At 69.5% G+C, this 25,587-nt stretch overlaps 10 protein-coding genes across 10 annotated transcripts; 6 read left to right on the plus strand and 4 right to left on the minus strand.

The window, feature by feature from the left end:
- Positions 1–270: 270 nt before the first annotated feature.
- Positions 271–964, minus strand: MICPUCDRAFT_60680 (uncharacterized protein; the record flags this gene model as incomplete). The annotated part of the gene is made up of 1 exon (XM_003061143.1): positions 271–964. The coding sequence occupies exon 1, from the start codon at positions 931–933 to the stop codon at positions 271–273; it is 663 nt and encodes a 220-aa protein (XP_003061189.1). The 5' UTR covers positions 934–964.
- A 255-nt stretch (positions 965–1,219) lies between these two features.
- On the minus strand, positions 1,220–2,390 carry MICPUCDRAFT_28267 (uncharacterized protein; the record flags this gene model as incomplete). Its single annotated transcript, XM_003061144.1, has 1 exon — positions 1,220–2,390. The coding sequence occupies one exon, from the start codon at positions 2,388–2,390 to the stop codon at positions 1,287–1,289; it is 1,104 nt and encodes a 367-aa protein (XP_003061190.1). The 3' UTR covers positions 1,220–1,286.
- A 391-nt stretch (positions 2,391–2,781) lies between these two features.
- Positions 2,782–4,857, plus strand: MICPUCDRAFT_41280 (uncharacterized protein; the record flags this gene model as incomplete). The annotated part of the gene is made up of 1 exon (XM_003060887.1): positions 2,782–4,857. One exon carries the CDS (start codon positions 2,782–2,784, stop codon positions 4,855–4,857), a length of 2,076 nt encoding a protein of 691 aa, XP_003060933.1.
- Positions 4,858–5,063: 206 nt separating this feature from the next.
- MICPUCDRAFT_60683 (uncharacterized protein) lies at positions 5,064–7,597 on the plus strand (the record flags this gene model as incomplete). Its single annotated transcript, XM_003060888.1, has 2 exons — positions 5,064–6,256; positions 6,358–7,597. 2 exons carry the CDS (start codon positions 5,064–5,066, stop codon positions 7,595–7,597), a joined length of 2,433 nt encoding a protein of 810 aa, XP_003060934.1.
- Positions 7,598–8,412: 815 nt separating this feature from the next.
- On the plus strand, positions 8,413–10,247 carry MICPUCDRAFT_63347 (uncharacterized protein; the record flags this gene model as incomplete). Its single annotated transcript, XM_003060889.1, has 1 exon — positions 8,413–10,247. A coding segment is annotated over exon 1 (1,450 nt), but the record flags the coding sequence as incomplete, so codon positions are not given.
- A 3,026-nt stretch (positions 10,248–13,273) lies between these two features.
- Positions 13,274–17,000, plus strand: MICPUCDRAFT_28270 (uncharacterized protein). Its single transcript, XM_003060890.1, has 5 exons — positions 13,274–13,554; positions 13,654–13,755; positions 13,822–14,006; positions 14,067–14,556; positions 14,605–17,000. The coding sequence occupies exons 4-5, from the start codon at positions 14,216–14,218 to the stop codon at positions 16,841–16,843; spliced, it is 2,580 nt and encodes an 859-aa protein (XP_003060936.1). The 5' UTR covers positions 13,274–13,554; positions 13,654–13,755; positions 13,822–14,006; positions 14,067–14,215; the 3' UTR covers positions 16,844–17,000.
- Positions 17,001–17,210: 210 nt separating this feature from the next.
- MICPUCDRAFT_41282 (uncharacterized protein) lies at positions 17,211–17,618 on the plus strand (the record flags this gene model as incomplete). The annotated part of the gene is made up of 1 exon (XM_003060891.1): positions 17,211–17,618. The coding sequence occupies one exon, from the start codon at positions 17,211–17,213 to the stop codon at positions 17,616–17,618; it is 408 nt and encodes a 135-aa protein (XP_003060937.1).
- Positions 17,619–18,065: 447 nt separating this feature from the next.
- Positions 18,066–19,559, minus strand: MICPUCDRAFT_60686 (uncharacterized protein). The gene is made up of 2 exons (XM_003061145.1): positions 19,295–19,559; positions 18,066–19,120 (listed from the first exon to the last, which is right to left on the minus strand). Exons 1-2 carry the CDS (start codon positions 19,508–19,510, stop codon positions 18,287–18,289), a joined length of 1,050 nt encoding a protein of 349 aa, XP_003061191.1. The 5' UTR covers positions 19,511–19,559; the 3' UTR covers positions 18,066–18,286.
- Positions 19,560–19,805: 246 nt separating this feature from the next.
- MICPUCDRAFT_28274 (uncharacterized protein) lies at positions 19,806–20,849 on the minus strand. Its single transcript, XM_003061146.1, has 2 exons — positions 20,753–20,849; positions 19,806–20,334 (listed from the first exon to the last, which is right to left on the minus strand). The coding sequence occupies exons 1-2, from the start codon at positions 20,832–20,834 to the stop codon at positions 19,934–19,936; spliced, it is 483 nt and encodes a 160-aa protein (XP_003061192.1). The 5' UTR covers positions 20,835–20,849; the 3' UTR covers positions 19,806–19,933.
- A 441-nt stretch (positions 20,850–21,290) lies between these two features.
- On the plus strand, positions 21,291–23,105 carry MICPUCDRAFT_19705 (uncharacterized protein; the record flags this gene model as incomplete). Its single annotated transcript, XM_003060892.1, has 2 exons — positions 21,291–22,012; positions 22,547–23,105. Coding segments are annotated over 2 exons (1,281 nt in total), but the record flags the coding sequence as incomplete, so codon positions are not given.
- Positions 23,106–25,587: the final 2,482 nt, after the last annotated feature.

Here is a 25,587-nt window from a genome sequence, read left to right on the forward strand (position 1 = left end):
TATCATCAGAGCGAGGCGGGACGCGCGCGTCGTCGTCGTTGTGATATCAGTAGTGTTCGTGTATTCTTATTATCTTGTATCACTCCGTGATGCTTGCTTGCGCGGGCGACCGTCAGATCGCGCGCCGGCGTCCTGTCCTGACGAAACGTTGTTGGTTTTTCTGCCGCGGATAAAATTTCTTCGACGATTCGTTTCAACAATTATTCATCAGTCGCCGTCGACGCGCGCGCGCCGCCCGTCTCAGACTTGATACGAGGCGCGTCGCGTCGTCTAGTTGTTGTCCGGATCGTAGTTGTCCGGGTCGTAGATGACGCCGTCGCTGCCGCGGAAGACGCGCGCGGGCGCGCGGCCGGCGCCCCTGCCGCCGCCGCCGCCGTAGCTCGCCGCGGGCGCGGCCGCGGGGGCGCCGCCGCCGAACCCGCTGTCCGTGGCGACCTGGTGCGCGGGCGGCGGCGTCCACGCCTGGCCGCGGCTGCGGTCCTGGTCCGGATCGATGTTGTCCGGGTCGTAGACGACGCCGTCGGCGCCGCGTCTGATGCCGCCGCCGGAGGACGCCGCGCGCGGCGGAGGCGGAGGGGGAGGAGCCGCGGGCGCGTCCCAGCCGCCGGACGAGGCCGCGGGCGCGGCGGCGCCGCCGCCGAAACCGGAGTCCGTGGAGACTTGCGCGGCGGGAGGAGGGGTCCAGGGCTTGCCGCCGGACCTGCCGGAGTTCGCTTCCGGGTCCGCCTGGTCGTCGTCGTGCAGGATGAGCTTCTTCTTCCACGGGGCTTGGTCGCTCCCGAATTCTTTATCTTTGCCCGCGTAGGCGGGTCCGCCAGATCCGCCGACGCCGCCGTGGGCGACGACGCGGAGGGTCGCGCGCGATGTCGGCGCGCGCTTAACGCGGGCCTTTACGCCCGCGATCGTGACGGAGAAGGAGGCGATGCCGTGCATGGTGAGCGTGCGTGAGATCGTTCGAGCGCGTCAGGGTTTGTCGCCCCGTTGTTACCGACACGTCAGATAAGCGCCCAAATCGCCCCGAAACGGCGGCGTCGATTCGCCAGCCGTGACAGCTGGCAATTCTCCAGCAATTTTCTTGAGTTATAAACGGTCAATTTTTTCGTTTAAATTTTGGGAAGGTGACGGGTGAGCTTTTAGTCAGCACTTTTTTGCATTTTTTCAGGCTTTTTTCGCGACGGGACGGTTCGTGGTTTCGACGACACCTTCGCACGCGAGGAGAGACGCCGCGCTCGCGTGTCGAGTTAAAATCTACGCGCGACCCTCCTCGCCGCGCCCGTGATACTCGCTCACTTCTTCGCCTCGAAGTGCTTCTTAAACGTCTGCGCGATGAGCAGAGGGAACATCAACGTCGCGTCCGCGCACACCTTCACGGGCGTCGCCTCCGGGCGAATCTTCCCCCACGACACCGCCTCGTCCGGCTTGGCGCCCGAGTCGCTCCCGTCGAACTCCTGCGCGGTGTTTATCGAAACGGAAAAGTCCGCGCCGTTACGCATCAAGTTCGCGTTATTGATGTGGTGCTTCGCGACGCCGCCGCCGAGGATCAGCATCCCGGTCTTCTTCGGCCTCGACACGAGCCTCGCCTCGTCGTTCATCGCGCGCACGTCCGCGACGATGTCGACGACGAGCCCGGGGTTTTTAAACGAGTGAAAGTACATCATGTCCCCGATGCTGCCGTCCGTCAGCGCGGGGCAGTACACCGGGATGTCGTTCTTCGCCGCCCAGTACAGCACCGAGCTCTCGTCCCGTATCTCCAACCCGAGCCGTCGGATCACCTTGGACGGCGTCCACCGCGTTCCCGCCTCGTCCTGCTCCCTTCGCATCGCGTCGAGGATCGGCATGATCCAGTCCTCGAACTTGCAGTAGTTGTCGTTCGGGACGATGAGGTTCCCGATCCGGTTCAGACCTTGCTTCCGAAGCTCCGCGCCTTTCAAGTGAAACTCCCCCAAGTACGTCGGCGCGAGCGCCTTGATCAGATCCTCCTCCACGCCCCCCGCGGTGGTGACCAGGACGTCGATCATCTTATGCTTCAGAAGGAACCGCAGCTGCTCGCGCACGCCGCTGGATATCAAGTTGGACGTGAACCCCAGGAATATCTTACACCGGCACGCCGCGCGGAACGCCGGGTCTTTCTCCTCCTCCTTCTCGTCGTCCTCGATCGGCTCGTCCGCGAGGCGCCATCGGATCATGCGGTTCACCTCGTTCACCGCCCTGCCGAGCTGCGTCGCTTGAAACCCGGACGTGAGCATCGTGTCCAACATCGCTTGCAGGTCCAGCGCGCCCTCGAAGTCGTACCCGCGGACCGTGGGCGTGCCCTCGGGCATGTCCACGGACTTGAGGAGGACCGCGTCGAGCGCGCTCTTGGGAGCGTCGTCGACGGCGACGCCTTCCATCCTCGAGGAGGAGGCAGACGCGGAGGGGGGGAGGAGGAGGAGGAGGAGGAGGAGACGCGCGCGCGGCGGCGGTGTCGGCGAATCCGAGATTTGATTTACCGCGCGCGCGCGTCGGTCCGTCGAGCGCGGTCCGCCCGCGCGAGCGTTGAATTCGTCGCGGTCGCGATGCGCGCGATGTGCGTCGCGTCGCGATCGGCGGCTGGCGCCGGCGTGCGCCTCTCTGGGAGGGTGTGTGTGTGTGTGTGTGTGTGGGAGGGGCTGCTGCGTCGGGGAATGCGTCGCTCTTCGCGACCTCGGAAAAACTTTTAGGGCGGCGGAATCGGAAGCGGAAACGAACGTCGTCGTCGCGTCGGTCGGCGTCTCGCAGTCTCGACAGCGCGAGAGGGGGGCGATGGACGCGAGCGAGCGCCGCGACGCCGCGCTCGCGCGCCCCCCCGACCCGACGTCGCGCGTCCCGCTCCTCTCCCCGACCTCGCTCGGATGGGACCCCGAACGCCTCGCGGCGCATCTGCATCATCACTCGTTCGCGATCGCGCAGGCGCCCTCGTCGCTCGCGTCGGACGCGACGACGGACGCGCGCGACGCCGCGCGCGCGTTCTTCGCGCGCGACGCCGCGTCCAAGCGCGCGACGAGCCGCGGCGGCGGGTCCTCGGAAGGGTACTCCGCCGCGGAGGGCGGGACGCACGAGTGCTTCGAGGTTCGCGCGTCGACGTCCGAGGTGCCGTCTTTTCGAAGGCTCTACGACGCGCTGGAAGCGATCGCGCGCGCGTGCGTCGCGGACCTCGAGACGCACCTCGGGATCCCGCGCGGGTCGGACGACGGTCTCGCCGCGCTCCTCGATCGCCGCGCGGCGGGGGGGGGCGACGAGACCGCGGGCGACGACGACGACGACGCGTCGCTGACCGCGATGCGAGTGCTGCATTATCGCCGCCGCGACGCGCTCACGGAAGCGGACGCGTCCTCGCTCGCCGCGTCCGGGCTCGGCGACCACACGGACAGCTCCATCCTGACGGTCGCGCCGAGGAGCTCGCTCCGCGCGGGCTTGGAAGTCGCGCCGTACGCTCCTCGCGGCGGCGGCGGCGAGAACGGAAGCGCGTCCGCGGGGTGGATCGACGTCGAGGCGCGCATGACGGACGACGACGTGATCGTCTTCGCCGGCGACGCGTTAGCCGCGGCGACGTGGAACTACTTCCCCGCGGCGCTGCACCGGCCGCGCGTCGAGAGGACGCGTGAAGAGGCCGCGGCGGCGCCTCGCGTGTCGTGCCCTTTCTTTCTGAGGCCGCGCGCGGACGCGGCGTTGGACGCGAAGGCGCTCGCGTCGCCGGCGCTGGCCTCTCGCGTCGCCGGCATCGCGTCCGGCGCGACGACGGCGTGCCTCGCGATCGACCTGGAGAGGAACGCGGACGACGTCCGGCGATCGTGGCCGTGGCGGAGTGAGCGCGGGTTCTACGGAGGCGTCGTCTTCGCGGAGGAGGAGGTCGTCGTCGACGTCGTCGACGGCGGTAAAGTCGTCGGGTCCGTGAGAGTCCCGAACGGGGTGTCCCCGGAGGAGTTCATCGAGCAGAGCCGACGGTTCGCGTCTGGGATGCGAATCGGCGTTGATGGCGTCGGAACGGGCGGAGGTGACGCCGACGCCGCGGACGCGGAGGAAGGCGGCGACGGAGGATTTTGGACGCGAGCGAAGCGCGCGACGGCGGCGGGGACGGATCGAAAACGGCTGCATCATCTGCCGTGGTCCGCGGACGAGTACGTCAAGTGCGTCGCTCTGAACGCCCCGGCGGCGTTCACGGCCGACGAAGGAAGCGATCGCGGCTGGCGAGAGCTCGTGGATCACGACGTGGTGACGCTGACGGACATGAGCGCGGACGCCGCGGCGGCGGCGGCGGCTGCCGCCGCCGCTTCGGTCTTCGACGACAGCGACGACGACGACGACGACAAAGAAGAAGAGGACGAAGCGGGACGAGAAAAAAGCGGCGAGCTTCACGAGATCATACGCGTCGATCCGCCGGCGTCGGCGACCGCATCCTCGAGCGCGATCACCTTCGACGACGACGCCTCCGATCGCGCGCGGTGGCTGTGCGTCGTCGAAGGGAGCGTCCTGTGCGCGACGTGCGATTCGAGCGCCGCCGCCGCCGACGCGTCGTCCGTCGATTGGCCGACGTTCGCGGCGATGGACTCTTCGCGCGTCGCGCGCGCGCGTCCAGGCGACGCGGTGTTCGTTCCCGGCGGGCATCTCCTCGCGCTCGTCGCGGAGGGCGACGCCGTCGCGACGGTGGCGCGGAGGACGACGACGGCGTTGGGGTCGTCCGCGTCGGCGAGGGACGCGGCGCGCTCGGCGGCGTTGAGAGCGCACGCGAGGACGTGCGCGCGCGAGGAGCGGCGCGCGGCGATGCTGACGTGCGGGGTGTCTCTGGAGCGTTGGGAGAAGTACGCGGAGGCGGTGGAGTTGTTGTGGGCGTGTAACTGACGCCGTTTTGGCGTTTGGGTTTAGACCTAAAGAAGCGTAGCTAGTAGCTAGGAACAGAAAGAAAAAAAGGCCCTCGACAGTATCTATCCTCGGAAGAGCCAACACGTTCTACGAGCACCTCTCGCCGTCGCCGCCGCACTCGCCCTGCGCTCGCGCCGTCGCCGCCGCACTCGCCCTCGCGTTCGCGCCGTCGCCCTCTCTTCGACATGTTGACCGGCGAGGTCGCGCACCCCGCGGACGACGCGCCGACGACGGCGCCGCCGCCGCCGAACGCGGAAGACGCGTCCCCGCCCCAGCCCGCGACGGCGAAGACGGAGTCGACGCCGCCGTCGGACCTCGGGAGCGGCGCGCGCCGCCGCGCGCGACGCGCGTGCACGTCCATCTACGCCTCCCAGCCCACGCACGAGACCGACCCGTCCGGGCGACCGGTCCGCGGCGCGGAGCTCGCGTCCAGGGAAGCGGACATCGAGCGCCTGAAGCGCCCGCCGGACCTCTTCACGAAGCCGCCGCCGCCGCCGAAGCGCGCGGCGAAGGGCGAGGCGAAGTTCGCGAAGACCGCGAAGACCGCGAAGACCGCCGCCGGCGGCGGCGCGGAGGGAGCCAAGCGCAAGCGCGCGTCGCTCCTGGGCCCGGAGACGCCGCGCCTCGCCGCGCCCCCGCCGCCGGTCGCGTACGACGTCAAAGTCAACGGCCAGACGATCCACTACGTCGACAACGGCGCGTACGGGCCGTCGCAGACCGCGCCCGCGGTCGTCCTCGTGCACGGCTTCCTCATGGACCACACGATGTTCGACCCGCAGATCGCCGCGCTCGCGGAGGCGGGGTTTCGCGTCATCGCGCTCGACACGCGGTGCTTCGGTCTGACGCCGTACGACGGCGAGACGTTTACCTTCTGGTACGCGTTCACGCGTTATACCTTCTCATCACGAAGTTTTCTCACGTTTGGAATTGTTTTCAGGGACGTCGCGCGCGACGTGCTCGCGTTGATGAAACGTCTGCGCGTGCGGTCCGCGACGCTCGTCGGCTTTTCCCAAGGCGGGTTCGTCGCGTTGCGCGCGGCGCTGCTCGATCAAAAGCGCGTGCGAGCGATCGTGTTGATCGGCTCCGCGTCCGACCTGGACGACCCGGGGACGAAGTACAGGGAGATACCATTCCTGATCAACTCGTGGTACAATAACGGTCCGGTCTCGTCCATCACCGACGCGCTCGCGAGGATCATCATCGGCGACGTGTACGCGGCGGTTCCGTGGGTGCACAAGTGGCAGACGCACAACAGAGATACGCTGCTAGCCGCGTCCGCGTGCTTGCAATCGCGCGAGGACATCACGGCCCGGATGCAGGAGATCACGTGCCCTGTGATGGCGGTGCACGGCGACGCGGACGTCGCGATCGACGCGAGGTGCGTTCGTTCTGCGCACGCGTTTGATCGATCGCGCCCCGTTTCAACTGACCGATGAACTGAACTTTTTTCGTAATCACGGAATCGCCCGCCGGCATCAGTCGCGCGAAGAAAACGACGGCGGCGATTCGCGGCGGGGAGCCCGTGTGCGTCGTCAAGGGCGCGGGCCACGCGTGCTCGCTGACGCACCCGAACGTCGTGAACCCCGCGCTGATCGACTTTTTACGACGCGCGACGTGGGACCACGACGAGGACGACGACCGGGAGGTGTGGGACGAGGAGCGGTGGAAAGCCGCCGTGGAGGGCGCCCGCGGCGGAAACGGCGGCGAGGGCGAGGGCGAGGGCGAGACGACCGCGACGATCCCCCCCGGGGACGTGGGCCCCATCGTGAACCCTCTCCGCGCGATCGGCCGCGTCGTCGCGCTGAAGAGCGGCGCCGCGTCTGGAAAAGAGCCGCATCACATCGTGCGTCGATGGGACGCGGCGACGGGGTGTCACTACGTGTCCCCGCTCGCGGAGGTCCTCGGCGGCGCCGCGTCCGCGTCCGCGTCCGCGTCCGCGTCCGCAGCGGACGCCGGCGCGGACGTCGGCGCCGGCGCCGCCGACGCCGGCGAAGCCGCGACCAGGGACAGCGCGCGCGCGCGCGCGACCGCCGCGGGCCCGCCGAAGATCCCGAAAGAGTGGATCCTCGTCGACCTCACCCGACCGGGCCCCGAGACGTTCGCGTTCAGAGACGGCGACGCGGTGCCCCGGGCGTGGCAGGAGGACGTGCAGGTGGCGCTTACGGCGGACGGCTCGTACGCGCCCGCGGACCACGTCCAGATCAGAGCGCAGCGGACGAAAGAGACGTTCGACCTGTTCGTGACCGCGCCGGACATGACCCCGGACGAGGTCAAGGTCCGCCTGGAGTCCATAAAGGATTGCGGGTACCCGCGTCGCGCGCCCGTCACGAAGGTGCACGTGTCCGGCGATCCGAAACACCCGGGGCGAATCGACTCCGGGTTCCCGCTCGTGCCGTTTCGGAAGCGCGTGACGATACCCGGGATTTACGCGGACCCGAACAGAACGACGGCGCTGATGACGCGGAAAGGGCAGTTGTACGTGAAGTGCCCGGTCGAGCGCGTGGAGCGCGAAGTCGCGCCCGCGATGGAGGAGGTGGACGTCCCCGCGAGAGAGGCGGCGGCGGCGGCGGCGGCGGCGGCGGCGGCGGCGGCGGCGGCGGTGGCGGCGGCGGCGGCGGCGGCGGACGCGAGGACGGAGGAGACGGAGACGGACGAAGGCGCGGTCGCCGCGATGGTCGCCGCCGCGGTGAGGAGGGTGATCTCGGCGGCCGGGGAGTGAGCGCGAATGAACGAACGAGCGAACGACGCGTAGAGAGAAAGACCGCGTACGGCGCGACGAAAGAACGAAGGAAGAAAGGAAAAACCGATCACCGCGCGCAGTGCCCGACCAGCCCGGCGCAGCCGGTCCAGTCGTCGTGCTGGTTCAAATCTCCTTCCCGTCTAGAGCATCGGGCGCGATGGCGCCGACCGCGACCGCCGCGGGCGATGAGCCGGCGAGCGGGCGCGCGAAGACCGCGCTGGAGAAGGACCTGCGCGAGCTGGAGCGCCTCCTTAAGGTGGACCAGGCGGGCGGCGGGAACGCTGGAGGCGCGGCCGCGTCCGCGTCGACCGTGAAGGAGCAGCTGCGATCGGTGTTGCGGAAGCTGATGGAAGCGTACTTCACGCCTCTGAACGGTGCGTATCGCGCGCGCTCGTCATCACGCCTCGACGTCGTGTATCGTGTAGATATCGTCCGACGTCGCTCGCCGCCCGCGCGCGCCCGCGCCGCGCGCATCACGCCCACGTCGCTGACGCGTTCCTCGTTTCCCTCCGTGTTTTTCGTTCGCAGTGCACAAGCGCGAGACGCGATCGCTCCTCGCGCTCTTGCAGGTCGCGCTCAAAAGACACGCGGAGGTCTTCACCGGCAGCGCCGCGTTCTGCGTCCGTATGTTCGCGCACCTCCTCCCCCTGCTCACGTGCGCCGGTTTGAGGTTCGTCCCTCCTCTGGACCTAGATCTCGCGTTCGGCATCTCGGCACCCGTGCACACATTATTTTTCCCGACTCGCGCGCGTTCGAACCGTCCGTCGCTCACGCGCTCTGCCTCCTACCGCCCGCCGCAGCGAGAAAGTCACGGACTCGATCGTGTGGACGCTCTGTCAACTCGTCGCGCAGCTCTCGAACGCGAACGACCCTAAGGTGTTCGCGTCCGTCTTCGTCGGCATCTCCGAGCTCCTTCAAGACGCGTCCGAGGCGCTGGAAATACAGCTGTCGTCGTCGACGCGCGGTTTCAAACCCGGGCATCACGACGGACACGGCAACTCGGTCGTGTTGTGCTGCTTCAAGGACGCGCTGAGGCACTTGTGCATCGCGGACGGCGGGACCGGGACGCCGCCGCTGCGATCGGGCTCGAACGCGAACACGAGAACCACGAGAGGAGGAGACGGCGCCTCCAAGTCGACGGCGGCGAAGACGACGACGAACGGCGCCGCCGACGCCGCGATGGACGTCGACGCGAACGACATCGGGCTCATGGTCGAGGTCAACGGCGTGGACGCCGCGGTGACGCTCGCGTCTGCGGCGTGCAAGCTGTTGAACAACGCGCTGCGGTTATCCCCGCAAGCCGCGGCGGGGTACCTCTCGCCGTCGCACGCGACGGCGATGGCGTACGTCTGCGGCGGCGGCGGCGGCGGCGCGGGGCTGGCGAACGACTCCGCCGCGGTCGGGTTACGCCACGCCGCGCTCGCCGCGCTCCGGGGCGTCGCGACCGAGCTCCCGAGCTCAGTCCTCCCCGCGGAGACGTGCTTGCGTCACCTCGCGGTCGCGCTGCGTGAACGCGCCGCGGGCGGCGGCGGCGCGGTTCCGCCGGCGGGACGCGAACGCGACGCGTTCGACGCCGAACTCGCGGCGTGCATCAACGCCGTTTTGGACGTGTGCGACGACGCCGCGAGCGCGGCGGCCGCGGAACCGCTCTCGGAAGCGGCCGCGGCGGTCATCACCGCGGGAGAAGGCGTCGTCGCGGACGCGCTGCGCGCGGCGTCGTTGAGAGCGCTCGCGGCGTGCGTCAACGCGCGCGGGGACGCCGTCGCGTCGACGCTCGCGTCGTTGTTACCGCACGCCGGATCCGAGGACGTCGCGGACGCGCTCGTGGAGTGCTTAGAGCCCGCTTTCAAATCGAGGGGGGCGGGAGTAGAGAGTGGAAACGCGAGCGAGGCTGAGCGCGCGAAGAGAAGGCGCGTGTCCGCGGGCGTCGACGGCTGGGTCGGCGGGGGCGGACGCGGCGCGAGAGACGCCGGCGCCGGTCCCGGGCCGTCGTCCACGCGCGACGGCGACGAAGCCGCGCTCGCGTGGATAGAGGAGTGCGTGATCACCGCGCTGTCGCAGCTCGCCCCGGGGCCATCGTCCGGGCACGGGAGCGGCGACCGCGCGGCGGCGGCGCCGAAGCGCGCGCGCTGCGCCGCGGGGTTGGCGCGCGTCGCCGCCGCCGCCGCGGGGGGCGGCGCCGCGAAATTGTTACACGCGGGGATCAGCTCCATGCACGAGTGGCTGAAGTGGACGCGAAGGGCGCACGACACCGGAGACGGCGCCGCCGCGCGCGCGTTCGCCGCGGTCGTCGACGCCGCGGACGCGCTCCTGCGCGCGCGGCCGACGGAGGAAACGAGCGGAAACGCCGCGTTCCACGAGGACGACCTCACCGTCGACGTGTTGCTATGGCCGTGGAGTACGGGCGCGGAGGAAGCCCCCGCGGACGCAGCGCGCGCGGCGAAGGTGGCGTCGCTGCGCGCGGTCCTGTCCGCGACCGCGGCGAGGGCGAAGGCGACGACGAACGCGGCGGCGGCGGCGCGACGGACGTTGAGCGCCGCGGTGTCGGACAAGGACCCCGGGACGAGAGCCGCGGCGGCGTGCGCGACGCCCGCGGCGCACCTCCTCGCGGCGCAGAACGTCGACACGCAAACCCCGCTGAAGCTCGTCGCGAAGCTCGCGGAGAACGCGAAGAAGGAGCCGAGGGTGCGCGCCGCGGTCGCGGTCGCGGTCGGCGGGCTCGCCGCCGCGGGCGCGGCGCTGGCGGGGAAACGCGCGAGCGACGTCGCGTTACGACGCGTCGCGCGCGACTGCGGGCGACGCGCGATCAAGGCTGCGGCGGCCGTCGACGGCGCCGCCGAGCGCGACGCCGCGGCGGAGGCGTTCGACGTCGCCGTCGTGCGCGCGATCACGTCCGAATCCGGTGGGGGAGCGCAGGACGATAAGGGGAAGTCGATCCTCCCGGTCGCCGCCGCCGGGAAGGTTTTGACGGCGATGATGTCCGCGGAGGAAGACGCCGCGGTCGCGACCGCGGCGCTGAAGGCGCTGCCGCGCGTGTTAGACCACGCGCAGCGAGGGACGGAGACGCTGAAAGGCGCGGCGGCGCTGTCCGCCGCGGCGACGCCGCTCGCGCTGCATCCCGACGCGAGCGTCCGCGCGGCGTTGAGGGACGCGGCGCCGTCGCTCGCGGCGAGAGGCGCGCTTCTGGACGCGGAAACCGTCGCCGCGGGCGCGGACGAGTCCGACGACCAAGCCGTCGTCGCCGCGGGTCTCTCCCTGCTGCAGCGTTTAAAGACGAACGTGGAAGACGCGTCCGACGCGGCGACGCGCGAGGCGGCGCTGCAGACGTTCGCGGCCGCGGCGGCGGCGATCCCGTACCCGGACGCCCTCACCGCGGCGTTGATTGTGATTCTTCATCGACTCGACGACAAGGACGCGGGGGTTCGAGCCGCCGCGGTCGGTCTCGTCCGCGCTGCGGCGTCGCGACGCGGCGTGCGGCCGCGAGAGCTTCTCCTGGGGAACAGAATCATCGCGACGCACTTGGGTGTGCAGCTACCGAACGCGCCCGGGTTGTTGTCCACGCTCGCGGAGGCGCTGCTGGGGATGCCGGAGCGGAACGTGCTCGTCGAGCTTCTCCCCGCGGCGGTGCCTCGTCTCGTGGAGAACCAAGACGTGGCCACGCTGAAAGCGTACGCGACGCGGTTAGGTCCGGAGTATAACGTCGCGGGGATCCTTCAAGATTGGTGCTACACCGCGATCGCGGACCTCATCAACAGCGGCGCGGAGCGAACCCCGGAGGAGGTGGAGCAGTGCCGTAAATTTCTCGTGTCGCAAACCGGATGCGAGCTCGAGGTGCTCGTCGCGGATCACAAGAAAGAGCTCATGCGCGCGCTGATTCGCAGCGCGGGCGCGGACGACGCCGCGGACCCGCAGACGGAGGCGGAGCGCCTGCAGCAGGTGTTGGGGACGCTCGCGAAGCTCGTGTCGTCGCGCTCGGGGCCGTCGGACGCGTCGCCGCCGTCCGTGCCGGATTTCCTCCGCCCGCACTTCACGTGGCTCGTCATGGGCGACGCGAACGACCGCAGCGGCGACGCCGCGGCGCAGCGACGATTCCTTCGATCGCTCACGATCATGGTTCACCTCATCGGCCCGCATTTACCGCAGTTCGCGCCGAAGGTCATGGCACACCTCGCGAGCGCGCTCGAGCGACCGAGCACGCTCTTACGGCAAGACGCGCTCGCGGCGTGGTCGCTCGTCGTGAAGCAACTCGCGATGCACGCGCCGGACCACCTCCGACGCGTCGCCGGGCGAGTCGTCGTCGCGATGCTCCCGCATCTCCCCGACGGCGCGAGCGGCGGCGGCGGCGCGACCGCGACCGCGACCGCGTCCGCGTCCGGAGGGGCGAGCGCAGGGAGACGAGGAAGCCTCGGCGGCGGCGACGACGGCGCGACCGCGACGGGCGTGGACAACGCGCAAGCCGCCGCGGAGGTGATCGATGAACTCGTCTTACGCGCGGGCGCCAAGTGCATGCGCGGGCACCTCGCGCGGTTGCCCATGCTCCCCGCGTGCGAGCGCCTCGCGCGCGCGAACGCGGCGGTGAGTAAAGAGCGCGGCGAGGTCCCGCTGCCGTCGTTGCTCGCGACGTTGACGGACGGCGCGGAGGACGAATCGCAAGCCGTGCGCGCGACGGCGCTGGGCGAGCTCCGACGCGCGCTCCGCGCTGACCCGTCCGCGGTGTCCGCGCTCCTCGCCGGCGCGGGCGAGGACGGCGTCGCCGCGCCCGCGGTCGTCGGCCGCCTGGTCGCCGCGTTACTCCGGTGCTGCGCGGGAGAGAACCGAACCATCTTATCCCGCCGCGCGCAGCGTCTCGCCGCGCAGTGCTTTGGCGAGCTCGGCGCCGTGGATCCCGGGCGGATCGACATGCCGACCGCGTCCGCGGAGTCGCTCACGACCGGCACGACGCACGCGCTCGCCGCGGCGCTGCTGTGCGACCACATCGCGCGGACGGTGAGAGGCGCGAACGACGTGGACATGCTCGACGCGAGCGCGCTCGCGGTGCAAGAGATTCTCGTGCACGTCGGGTGCCGACCCGCGATGGTTCGAGCGGAGGACGTCGTCGCGTCCGCGGAGCGGTCGCTCTCGGAGCCGTCGTCGCACGGCCACGGCGGCGGCGGCGAGCAACGCCTGCCGGACGGCGCGACCGTCGAGGGCGAGGCGTTCTGGCGCGCGCTCCCCGAAGACGTCAGGGTGTTGCTCGCCCCCGGGCTGACGTCGATGTACTGCCTGACGCAAAAGCCGGCGAAACCGCAGACGAAGCGGCCGCTGTACGCCGCCCCGGGCGGGCCGACGTTTCGACGGTGGATGTACGCGTGGTGCCGCGCGCTCGCGGTGGAGGCCACCGGACCGGACGCGCCGTTGTTCGCCGCGTGCAGCGCGGGCGTGTTCAGGCACGACACGCGCACGATGCTGTTTTTGTTACCCCGGATGGTGCTCGACGCGCTCGCGTGCGGCGGCGACGGCGACGGCGACGGCGCCGCGAACGAACGGCTGCAAAACGTCGGCGCGGAGATCATGGCCGTGCTGCACGACGCCGCGGGCGAAGCCTGGGGCGAGGGCGACATTCATCAGCTCACGCAGCGGCAAGGGAGCCACGGCGAGCAGGCCGAGCTCGCCGCGCAGGCGGTGTTCACGCTCCTCGATCAGCTCACGGCGTGGAAAGAGGAGACGTCCGCCGCCGTCGCCGCGCTCAAGGAAAAATCCGCGGACGAACGCGTGGCGCGGACGCTCGAGAACGCCGGCGCCCTCCTCGAGTCCGTCCCGCGCGAGCTGCTCGCGCGCGCGGCGCTGAAGTGCGGCGCCCCCGCGCGAGCGCTTCTGTACTTTGAAGATCATCTCCGCGCGCGGAAGAACGTTCTGAATCAGGCGGCGCTGCGATCGGGCGAGCCCGAGGGCGGCGGGTTGGACGACGCCTCCGCCGCGTTCCTCGCGGCGACGCACCACGCGCTCGCGGAACCGGACGCCCTGGAGGCCATCTCGCGGATGCGTCCGAGAGCGAGCGGCGGGCACGGCGCGGTCGCGGCCGCGCGACGACGCGCGGAGGACGCGCTGTTACAGCACGAGCAAGCGGGGGAGTGGACGGAGGCGTTGACGCATTACGAGTCCGCGTCGCAGAGGAACGGCGGCGCCACCCACAACCGAAGCCTCGGCGGCGGCGAGACCTCGAGCACGACGACCGCGCTCGACCCCGCGGAGTGGGGTCGTCTTCGATGCCTTCAAGGCCTCGGGCACCTCCGCGCGCTCGAACGAGAGGCGGACGCGCTCATTCAGGAGCGCCCGGCGGCGAGGGCGGAGCTCGCGGAGGCGGGCGCCGCCGCGGCGTGGCGCCTCGGACGGTGGGATTCCCTCGAAGGTTTCCTCGACGTCCTCGACGCGAACGGCGGCGCGGGAGGCGGCGGCGGCGGCGCGGGAGGCGGCTTTGGCGGCGCGAACGGCCGCCCCGGAGGCGAAGCCGCGATCGGCAGGGTGCTCCTCGCGTTGCACCGCAGAGACGCCGAGGGGGTGACGCTCGCGGCGACGGCGGCTCGAGACGCGGTGATCACCCCGCTCGCGGCCGCGGCGATGGAAGGGAGCTACCGACGCGCGCACCCGGCGATCGTGCAGCTGCACTTGATCCGCGAGGCCGAGGAAGCGATGCGCGCGGTGTCGTCCTTGAGCGAGAAGACGCCCGGGCGCGCGAGAGGGATGGACCTCCTCCGCGACTGGGAGGCGCGTCTGGACCTGACGCCCGCGGCGCTCGCGACGCGGGAGCCCATCCTCGCGCTGCGCCGAGCGACGTACGCGGCGCTGGACGCGCGCGACGCGGGCGCGTACACGTGGCTCGCGCAGGCTAAGCTGTGCAGGCACACCGGGCACCACGGCGCGGCGCAGCTCGCGCTGCTCGAAGCGCGAGCGGCGCTCGAGTCCGCGCCCGTCGACGTCGTATCCGGGCGCAGGGACGGGCGACCGAGCCCCGGGATGGCGCTCGCGGTCGAGCAGGCGAAGCTCTTGTGGGCGACGGGGAGGCAGCACCGCGCGGTCGTGGAGATCCAGGAAGCGCTGGACGACGTGTCCTTGCGAGAGACGGACACGAAGACGGCGTCTCACGCGATGCTGCGGCTCGCGCGGTGGAGCGCGGCGACGGGGCAGCGACAGAAGACGGACGTGTTGCACATCTACAGCAACGTCCTGAAGGACCAGCAGCACACGGAGAAGGCGAACTTCCACGTCGCGAAGTACCTCGACGACCTCCTGAAGGACGCGCAGAAGCGAGAGCAGCAGCGCGCGGCGATGGGCGGCGGCGCGGACGGCGAAGGCGGCGGCCAGCGCAGGCGTAAGAACCAAGAGGCGGATGAAAAGTCTTTGGACTACGTCGACGACATCATCACGCGGTACGCGACGTCGCTTCGTTACGGGCACTCGCACGTGTACGAGTCCCTGCCGAGGATGTTGACGCTGTGGTTCGACGTCGGAGCCGCCGCGGCCGCGCACGAGGCGACCGCGGCGAGGTCGAGTGGACGAGGCGCGGCCGCGGCGACGACCTCGACGCTCACGGCGGAGCAGCAAAAAGAACGCCGCGTCGCGAAGAAAGCGACGGACGTCTTGAAGCAGTTCTCCGGGTCGCTTCCGTTGTACACGTGGCTCCCCGCGCTGCCGCAGCTCACGTCGCGGCTGTGCCACCCGCACGCGGAAGTCCGACAGCTCATCCATCAGATCCTGTACCGGCTCGTGAAGAACTTTCCGAACCAAGTCCTGTGGAGCATGACGGCGATGGCGCGGAGCACGCACCCGGAACGCGCGGAAGCCGCGGCGAGGATCCTTCAGAAGGCGAAGCAAGACGCGGACGCGTCCATGCGCCCGCTGTTCGACCAGTCCTCCGAGCTCGCCGCGCAACTCATCAAGCTGTGCAAATACGAGCCCCCGAAGGGCGCGGACCGGCGCGCGCCGAAGACGTTTTCCTTGAGAGCCGAGTTTCCGAAACTCGCGTCGCTCGTCGAGGGCGAGGAACTCGGCGCGATGATGGTCATGGTCCCCGGGCAGAGTTCGCTGACGCCGTCGCTCCCGCCGGCGACGTTACGGAACGCGGCGCAGCCAAACCTCGTGCCAACGGTGTCCGAGTGGTCCGCGTTCCCGTCGGACGTCGCGGTGATCGCGTCGATCGAAGACGAAGTCGCCGTCTTGTCGTCGCTGCAAAAACCGAAAAAGCTCACCGTGATCGGCTCCGACGGGCACGAGTACGCGTTCTTGTGTAAACCGAAGGACGACTTGCGCAAGGACTTGCGCATGATGGAGTTCACGACGATGTTAAACAGACTGCTCGCCAGGGACCCGTCGTCTCGGAAGCGCCGTCTGTACCTCCGCACGTTCGCGGTGATTCCGCTCACGGAGGACTGCGGTCTCATCGAGTGGGTCCCGAACACGACGGGGTTGCGTCACGTTTTACAGGCGCTGTACGTCCAGGACGGTCTGTACCACAAGCGGACGCTCGTGGAAGTGAAGGAGATGCACGAGCGCCTAAAGTCGCGACCGTTGACGTGGATGAGCGAGATCTTAGAGAAGTTCCCGCCCGTGTTTCACCGGTGGTTTTTGAACCGGTGGAAGGACCGGCCGGCGGCGTGGCACGGCGCGAGGACGGCGTTTTCGCACACCGCCGCGGTGTGGTCCATGGTCGGTCACGTCGTCGGTTTAGGCGACCGGCACGGGGAGAACATCCTCTTGGACCAAGAGTCCGGGGACTGCGTCCACGTCGACTTCTCGTGTCTTTTCGATAAAGGCTTGGAGCTCGAAACCCCCGAGATGGTGCCGTTTCGGTTGACGCAAAACATCGTCGACGGCCTCGGCGCGGGCGGGTACGAGGGCACCTTCATGCGCGTGTGCGAGATCACGCTGGGGGTTCTTCGGTCGCACCGCGAGGCGCTGATGAGCGTGCTCGAGACGTTCGTGCACGATCCGCTCGTGGAGTGGGCCGCGAGCCGCGCCGGGCCGAAGACGAGCTCGGGCAAGAGTAAAGCCGACGAGGGCGTGGAGATCGAGCGAGGGAAGGACGCGTTGGAGAAGATCCGGTCGCGGCTCGAGGGGGTCGTCGTCGGCGTCGGCGCCGCGCCGTCGCTGCCGCTGTCCACGCAGGGGCAGACGCGGCGGCTCATAGAAGAAGCGACGAGCAGAAAGCACCTCGGGAGCATGTACATCTGGTGGATGCCGTGGTTCTGAAGAGAGGGAGAGAGGGGGAGCGACGGAGAGGGGACGACGCGACGGCGCGGCGCGGCGCGAAAAGGAGGAAGACGCGTCGATGGATATTACGAAGAAACTATTTAGCGATCATAGCGACATTGTCGATCACGCACGCACACGAGGCACGGGAGTTTAATACCGCGGAGGTCCCATGTCGTCGTCGTCCCTCTTATCGTTCCCCGCGGTCATGTTCGACAAGAACGACAGCGCGAAGTTCACGACCCAGAAGAACAGAAGCGCATTGAAGATGAACCCGAGCCCGCCGAACCCGAACCCGTACCCGAACCCGAACGGGCTGATCGGCATGAACATCGGCATCCCGTAGCCGTAACCCATGCCGCCGCGCATGGCGTTCACGGGCGGCGCCTGCCTGGACTGCCCGCCCATGCCGCCTCTGGGCGCGGACCTAGAGGGGGCGCGGAAGGAGCTGCCGCCCATGCGACCGCTGGAGCGCGCGGCTTCCGCCAACTCGGGAGAGACGGCGTCAGTCGCGAACACGGAGCCGGCGACCGCGAGCGCGAGCGCGGCGTTGAACCCGGCGGGCATCTTCTTCTCCAGTTTGTCGTCGGCGGCGGACGCGACGGCGACGAGCTTGGTCGCCTTCGCGGGCGTCGCGACGGCGCGGGGCCTGAGGAATCGAGGACGCGAGCGCGTGAGTTTGGAGATATCAATATCTTTGACGAGGGCGCGAGGCGGACGACGCGAGGCGGAGGGCTCGGTCGACGCCGAACGGTCGCGGTCGAGACGTACCTGATCGCGAGGCCGTTGAAAGCGGCGCGCCGGGCGGCGACGCGCGACGTGCCGTTGACCTGCGCGACGAGAGCGGGGGGGGAGGGCGTCGTCGGCGTCGTCGCGGTCGTCCGAGTTGGCACGCTCGCGAGCCAGATGGACGGAATGCTGGATCGACGACGCGCGCGCGCGATCGGTCGCGACGCGCGGGGTGGGGACGGCGGAGACAAAGAAACGCACCCGCACGGCGGCGGCGGAGGAAGCGGCGATGGAGGCCATGTCGTTTCTTGTCGTGCGGCGGTGCGCTGCGCGAGAGGAAGTGGCCCGCGGCGCGCGAGGACGTCGAGGAAACGTCGTCGCGGTGCCGTCGACGTCATCATCTGAAGGTTTCTCAGATTCGAGTGAGTTTTTTTTTTGGCGGAGGGAGGGGCGGAGGGGAGAGGCGCGCGCGGAGCATCGAGGCTCGCGACGTGCGTGTTTGCGTACGTTTTATCTGTAAGCGCGCGGAAGCATCCGCGCGCGGTAATACTCCGTCGCACGAACGCGCGCGCGTCCGTGCTCTAATGCTCTCTCTCGGTCGCCCCCCGTCGTCGCCGCCGCCGCCGCGACTGACCTTTTCCCCCGCTCGCGCTCCGCCCCGCGCCCCTCCCCGCCGTTCCAACCGACCGGTTCACGCATCGCTCGCGCCGCCGCTCACAGCTTCATGATGGTCACGGTCACGTCGTCCGTGCTGCCCTTGGACACCGCCATGCTGCACAGCTCCTTCGCGAGCGACTCCGGGGTCGCGTCCGGGGACGCCGCGGTGAGGAAATCCGCGATCTCTTCGTTCGTGAATCCGCCGCCGCCGCCTCGGGCGTTGTTCTCGAACAAACCGTCCGACGACATCATCAGCCACGTGTCCTTGTCCGTGAGCTGCTCGATGTAGCAGTCCGGCTCCGCGTTCAACCCGAACCCGGAGCCGTAGTCCGCGTTCCGCTCGCCGAAGCCTTCGAACCTCCCGGACTCTTTCAAGAACGAATCGCCAAACGCGCGGGACAACGCGAGGACGCCGCCGACGCGCCAGCTCCCCTCCGTGAACGTCACGAGCGACTTCCTCAAGTTCGGGTTCCCCGCGTCGATCCGTCGGCGTTCCATCTCGTCGTCCGGGATGTGATCCACGGACATCTGCACCGGCTTGCCGTCTCTCACGAGGATGATTCTGGCGTCTCCGACGTTCGCCGTGCACAGCTTCGTGGAGCCGCCCTCCTGGAAGAGCGTCGCGACGACCGCGGTGGAGCCGCACTTCGAGCCGCCGACGCCTCTCTCGCCGAACGCGCCCATGATGCCCGGGGGCGGCTGCACGAGCTCGTAGTCCGCTTTCACGCACGCCTGAGAGAGCGCCTCGAGGCAGAAATCCGCCCGCGGCCACTCCTTCAGGATGATGTCCGCGAGGTTCGTCTTGAGCCACTCGCTCACGGCGAAGCCGCCGTGGCCGTCGTACACGCCGTAGATGGCGTACGGCGTGCCTTCCGGCGCGTTCGCGTTCGCCTGTCGGTCGAGCGCGGAGGGCGAGCGGGGTCAGCGCGAGCGATCGGGAAGGTGGATAACATTTTCGACGTCCGCCGCTTCGACGCCGTCGGGGACGACGCGGACGCCGCCCCGCGCGCGCGAGAGGAAGAGAGGAAGAGAGGGGCGAGGGGCGCGGGACGACGGACGACGCACGTAAGAGGCGAAGCGGTCTTCGTTCTGCTTGCGCGACGTCCCCTTGACGGTCGCGGAGCCGGACCGCTGCTGGACCGTCGCGGGCGTGACCGCGCACGTGACCGCGGAGGTCTCCGCGCGCGGCGCGACGGACGCGCGCGGCGCGCGACCGCGGCGCGCGGTAACGCGCGCGCGCATGGGCGCGGTGGCGCCGACGAAGGAGCACGTGGACGCCATCGTTACGACGACGAGGCTGGCGATTCAACGGACACGCGTGAGGGCGTCGGTCGGTGTGACGAGGGACGGCTCGATGGCGCTCGTACCGGCGTCGACGACGAACAGGCAGGGCGCGCGGAGAGCCTCTCATCGATCTCGAAGAAACCCCGAAGAAATGACTCGTCGTTTAGACCGTCGAAAAATACTACCGTAAGACGCCTGCTCGCGCGAGAAAAGGTCCTTCCGTCGGCGACGAGGATCTAAAGGAGGAACGAGGCGGTCGCGCGCGCGGACGATTCGAGCGTCGAGACCGAGCGATAAAGAATGTCCTCGCGGGTTATTACAAGCTCAGCTAACGCGCCGTCGTCGCGGGAGCGGTCGAGGGCGGACGGCTAATCCGTCGCGCCAGTCGCCTCTCTCCTCCCTTCTCCTCCGAAGAGATGATCAGAACTCCACGCCCGCATCGCGGCACGCGTCCGCGACCGCCTTAACCCTGCCGTGGTACACGAACCCGCCGCGATCGAACACCGCGGACTTGATCCCCTTCGCGACGCACGCCTCGCCGAGCTGCTTGCCCACCTCTCTCGCGGCGTCCACGGTTTTGCTCTTCCACTCCTCGCCGCCGACGACCTCCTTGACGTTCTTGGACATCGTCCCGATCGCGAGAAGCGTCTTCTGGTTCTCGTCGTCGATCACCTGCACGTACGTGTGCTGGTTCGAGCGGTACACGGAGATCCGAGGGCGGTCCGGGGTGCCGTTCACCTTGGAGCGAATCTTCGTGTGACGCTTGACGCGACGCGACTGCTTCGGGGTGAGGCCCGCGACCGGGGTCGTCGCGACCGTCGCTGATGAGATAGGAGGGTGGAATGGGGGGGTGGGGTGCTGGCGCGTCAGTTGATGGTCGCGACGGACGACTTCGCGCGGTGTCGACGCTGAAGCGTCTCGGAGCCGGCGGGGGAAAAAACCCAACCCTGGGGCATTGGTCCTCCACCGCCTCCGATTCGGTGTGGATAAAGCGCGCGGACGACGCGCGGCGGACGCCGGCGACGCGAAGACGCCGCCGAGACGTCGACGCGCCGACGCGAAGACGCGCGCGGTGAACGCCTCGCGCGAGACGCGCGGATTGAATCGCCGCGGACGCGCCGTCGCGATGGCACATCCGGCGCGACGTCGACGCCGCGGGAAAACAAACCCTAAGCCCTCAGCGCGTAGCGACCGGGTTCCGCGCATTATCCGAACGACGGGAAGGGAGAGCGCGCGCACCTCGCTTGGGCGTGGACGGCGTGGCGACGCGGACGGAGACCGCCGCGCGCGCGGACAGGGAAAATGCGGCAGCGCAAGACATCGTGCGTGACTTACGCGCGTGGGCGAGTGTCGTCGCGCGGGATGCGCACGGCGAAAAAACACGATGACTGATGCGAAGCGGCCGCGAGACTATCTCGAGACTCGACTCCTTTGACCGACGTATGCGGGCGATTCCATAAAATTCATCGGTCAGTTGAAACCGGACGCGATCAAATGTTGAAACTACGGGGTGGGTGAAATGGAACGCACGCGCACCCGAGGCGACAACTTTATCTGACGTCGTGCGCGTGCGCCCCTTCCCGCCCTCGCACTTCGCGACTCGCCGGGTGGGAACGCCACATCGCGCGCGGCAGACCGAGACGCGCGCTTCTTCACGCGGTCGCGAGGGCGATGCCGCGTCCGTAGACGGCGACGCGAGCCGACGCGAGAAGGACGCGAGCGGCGCCGCGCGAGGACGGACGCGGGATCGAGTCGAATCGGTGCGGCACCGGGAACGATGAAGGTCATCGTCTTCGCGGGGACCCAGGCCGGGGTCGGGAAGACCACGGTCGCGGTCGGCGTCATGGCCGCGCTCCGCCAGCGCGGCCTTCGCGTCCAGGGCTTCAAAGTCGGCCCGGACCTCACGGACCCGCTGCTGCACGAGGCGGCGACCGGACGCCCGTCGTACAACCTCGACGGGTGGATGCTCTCCAAGGAGTACAACCTCGGCAGGGTCCGCCGCGCGTCCATCGACGCGGACGTCGCGATCGTGGAGGGCGCGGAGGGGCTCTTCGACGGCGTGGAGGGCGACGAGCGGGGAAGCACGGGAGAGATCGCGAAGTGGCTCGGCGCGCCCGTGATCCTCGTGCTGGACTGCGCGTCTCTGCGGCCGAGGAGCGCGGCGGCGGTGTTGAAGGGATGCCTCGCGTTCGACGACGAGGTCGTCGTCGCCGGGGTCGTGCTGAACAACACGAAGAACGAGGCGCACGCGAAGATCATACGCGACGCGATCACCGCCGCGGACTTGGGCGTGGAGGTGTACGGCGCGGTGAGGACGTTGGAGTCGGCGGACGGCGCGACGAATTTTCTAACGACGGGACGCGGCGGCGTCTCGGGAGCGTCATCCGTCGACCGACGGCGGCAGCTCGCGATCGTCGCGAACAAGGCGCTCATGGCCGGCGGCGGGACGAGCTTGGGGCAGTCGCAGGTTGTAGCTGGCGGTAACGAGGACGGCGGCGCGTCGACGAAGGAGCGGGGAAGGAGCGGGGGAAGAGACGCGGCTGGGAAGGGCGGCGGCGGCGAAAAGGGAGACAACAGAGCGCGGGGGTCCGGGAAGGCGTCCGGGGACGCGGGGGCCCACGCGGATCACCGAAGCTCGTTAGACGGGAGCAACCGCTCGTCGCTCGACGGCGAGGAGTTCGTCACCGGGATCGCCGCGCACCTCGCGGACGCGGTCGGCGCGGGCGTGGACCTGAGCGCGCTCCTCGCCGCGGCGGGGGATTTCGTCGGCGACGGCGACGGCGACGACGACGACGACGAGAACGACGACGCGGACCCTGGCGTCGCGGACCCTGGCGACGCGGAAGGCGCGGCGACCTCGCCGCCGATGTCGCCGTCGCGAAACTCGGAAAACTTTGGCGGGAGGGACATGAACAAGTTTCCCGCGATCCCGGAGTCGCCGAAACGCGCGCCGGCGACGCCGAAACGCGGCGGCGGGGTGGACGGCTCGCCGAACGCTCGCAAGACGCCGAAAAAGAACAACCCGCTCGGAAGGATCGGCCACGCGCTCGGTCACCTTCGAGGCGTCGGCGGGAACGCGGCGTCGCACTTGATCCCGAGGACGTTCAGCGGCGGCGGCGGCGGCGTGCGCATCGGCGTCGCGCGAGACGCGGCGTTCTGTCACTACTACCGGGAGAACCTCGCGTTGCTGGAAGCAGCGGGGGCGGAGCTCGTCGCGTTTTCTCCCCTCGCCGGGGACTCGCTTCCGACCGGGTGCAAAGGGATCCTGTTCGGCGGCGGGTACCCGGAGCAGCACGCGAACGCGCTCGCGTCGAACCGTCCGCTTCGGATGGCGATCACCGCGTTCGCCGCCGGCGGCGGCGTCATCTACGGCGAATGCGGCGGCCTCGTGTTTTTATCGCAGAGCTTGACGCCGCTTGAGGGGTCGACGCCGCGGCCGATGTGCGGCCTCGCGCCGTTCAGCACGCGCGGCGTCGCGACCGAGCACTCCGGGTACGCGACGGTGACGATCCGCCAGGGGTGCCCTTTATTCCCCGCGGGCGCGAAAGTCCGAGGCCAGGTGTGCAGAAACTCGGAGATCGCGTCGGAGCCCAACTTGTCGCGCGACGGCGCCGGCGCTGGCGGCGGGTGGTTCGCCGCGTACGACGTCCGACCGGGGGGCAACTTCAACGACTCAGGATCGGACGGCGAGAGAGAAGCGACGGAACGCGGCGGCGGCGACGACGACGACGACTCGAGCGAGACGGGGACGCCCGCGGACTCGAGACGACGAAAAAGCCTGGAGGGGTCCTGGGACGACGTCAGAGGAGAGATGGTGTGGGAGGTGATATCGCCGTCGCCGACGGGCAAGTCCTGGTCAGAGTCCTCCCTCGTCTCGCGCGGCGGCTCGTCCTCGTCGCTCGCCGGGAAGGACGGCGGCGGGTGGCAGTCCATCGGACGCGTCGAAGGGTACGCGTGGAGGAACGTGCTGATGTCGTACGCGCGTTTACACTTTGGCGACGACCCGAGGCTGGCGCGGCATTTCGTCGAGAAGTGCAAGCAAGTCCCCGCCGCCGCCGCGGAGGCGGCGTTGAAAGCCGCGGCAGCGGCGCGCAATCTCAGCGTCTCCGCGTCCTCGAGCATGGGGTCCGTGGGCGGCGGCGGGTTCGGGAGCCGGCAGAAGTCCGTCGGCGCGCTGTCGCAGCTCGGCGAAGGCGGCTCCTCAGCGGGGATCCTCGACGGCGTCGCGGACTCAGGTGCGTTCTATACAAACGTTTTTCACCCACCGCTCGGTTTCAACATTTGATCGCTCCCCCTTTCAACTGACCGGTGAACCGTTTTTGTATGGAACGACCCTCAGTGTGGAGCACCCTGGACGGCGACGGCGACTCCCCCGGCCGCGGCGGATCAGGCGGCGGCGGCGCTCTGGGGAACTCGAACGGGAACAGCGCCGGCAGCGGCCTCGGCGGCGACAGCGGCGGAAGAGAGAAGAAGTCGTTCCGAAGCAGCGAGCCGGTGACGATGCCGAGCCATCGTCGCACGCAGAGCGAGGACACGCCAGACGCGTCGCGCGGCGGGAAAATCGACCGCGACCGCGACGGCAACCGCGACCGCGACCGCGACGGAAACGATCGCGCTCTCGCGCTCTCGACCTCGAACGGCAAGACGATGCTGCACTCGCAGTCCACGGGGCATCTCAGCTCGATCGTGAACGGCGGCGTGCGGAGGTCCGCGTCCGGGTCGGACTTGGACCTCGAGGCGTTGCTCTCGTTCCCCCCCGCCGGCGGCGGCGGGTTCGGCGCGGCGCATTCGCACTCTGGCGGCGTCGGGTTCGGGTTCGACGACGTCGACGGGCGGGGTGGGCTGGACGGGATCGGGCATCTGCACTCGCCCGCGAGCGTGCCGCAGCCGACGCCGTCGCGGACGTGCACGATCGCGTCGCTCACGCCCGCGGCGACGGAAATCGTGCACGCGCTCGGACTGCAGTCGCGTCTCGTGTGCGTCACGGACCGGTGCAACTTCCCGCAGACCGTCGAGCGGAAGTACCCGATCGTGCTTCGGTCGCGAAGCGTCATCTCCCCGAACGGCGAGATCGGTCGACCGTCGCGTCTGAACCCGAACCACCGGCAGCAGTCGATCGGGAGCGCGATGCTCGAAGCCGCGGGCGCGCGGCCGGGCGGCGGGACGCGCGGCGAGGGCGAGTACGTCGGCGTCTCAGTGGACGTGGAATGGCTGCGACGCGCGCGCCCCGGGTTGGTGTTGACGCAAGACGCGTGCGAGCGATGCGGGAAGGGCGCGGGCGCGCTGGGCGGCGGCGGCGGCGAGAGCGTCGTCGCGCGCGCGTTATCCATGGCGGGCGTGCTGCGCGACCGCGACCGCGACGACGACGGCGACGGGCGCGGCGACGACGGCGACGGGCGCGGAGGAGGAGGGGGAGGAAGCCGCGGCGGCGGCGGCACGCGCGTGCTCGCGATGGACCCGCAGCGTCTGTCCGAGGTCATGGACGTTATCGTTCAGGTCGGCGCGGCGACGGGCGTGGAAGAGATCGCGGTCGCGCTCGTGGACTCGCTGCGCGCGCGCCTCAGGGCGGTCGCCGCCGCGGTGTCGAGCGCGGAGAAGCGCCCGAGGGTTCTGTCCCTGGAGGGTCTCAGACCGCTCGCCGTCGGCGGGCACTGGTTGCCGGAGATGAAGTCCCTCGCCGGCGGCTCGGACGAGCTTCAAGAGCCCGGCGCGCCCGCGGTCGGGCTGCGATGGGAGCAGGTGTTGGCGTACGCCCCCGAGGTTTTGATTCTCTCCCCGTGCGTCTCGCCGTCGCCGCATCAGACGCTCGCGGAGCTGGATCGCTTGGCGTCAAATCCGGGCTTTTGGGCGATTCCCGCGGTGAAGAATCGAAGGGTGTACGTCGTGCATCACGTCTTGTTCTCGCGCGCGGGGCCGCGGCTCGTGAACGGCGTCGAGCTGCTCGCGAAGATTCTGCATCCGTCGCTCGCGCCGGACGTCGCCGTGCGCGAGGGCGGCACGGTGTTGAAGATGACCATGGAGCCGGGCAGGCAGTGCCGGCCGCGGCAGCTGAGGCAGTTTTTCACGCCGTGGGG

The sequence above is a fragment of the Micromonas pusilla genome, assembly GCF_000151265.4.
Source record: "Micromonas pusilla CCMP1545 genomic scaffold MICPUCscaffold_9, whole genome shotgun sequence".
Classification (NCBI taxonomy): domain Eukaryota; kingdom Viridiplantae; phylum Chlorophyta; class Mamiellophyceae; order Mamiellales; family Mamiellaceae; genus Micromonas; species Micromonas pusilla.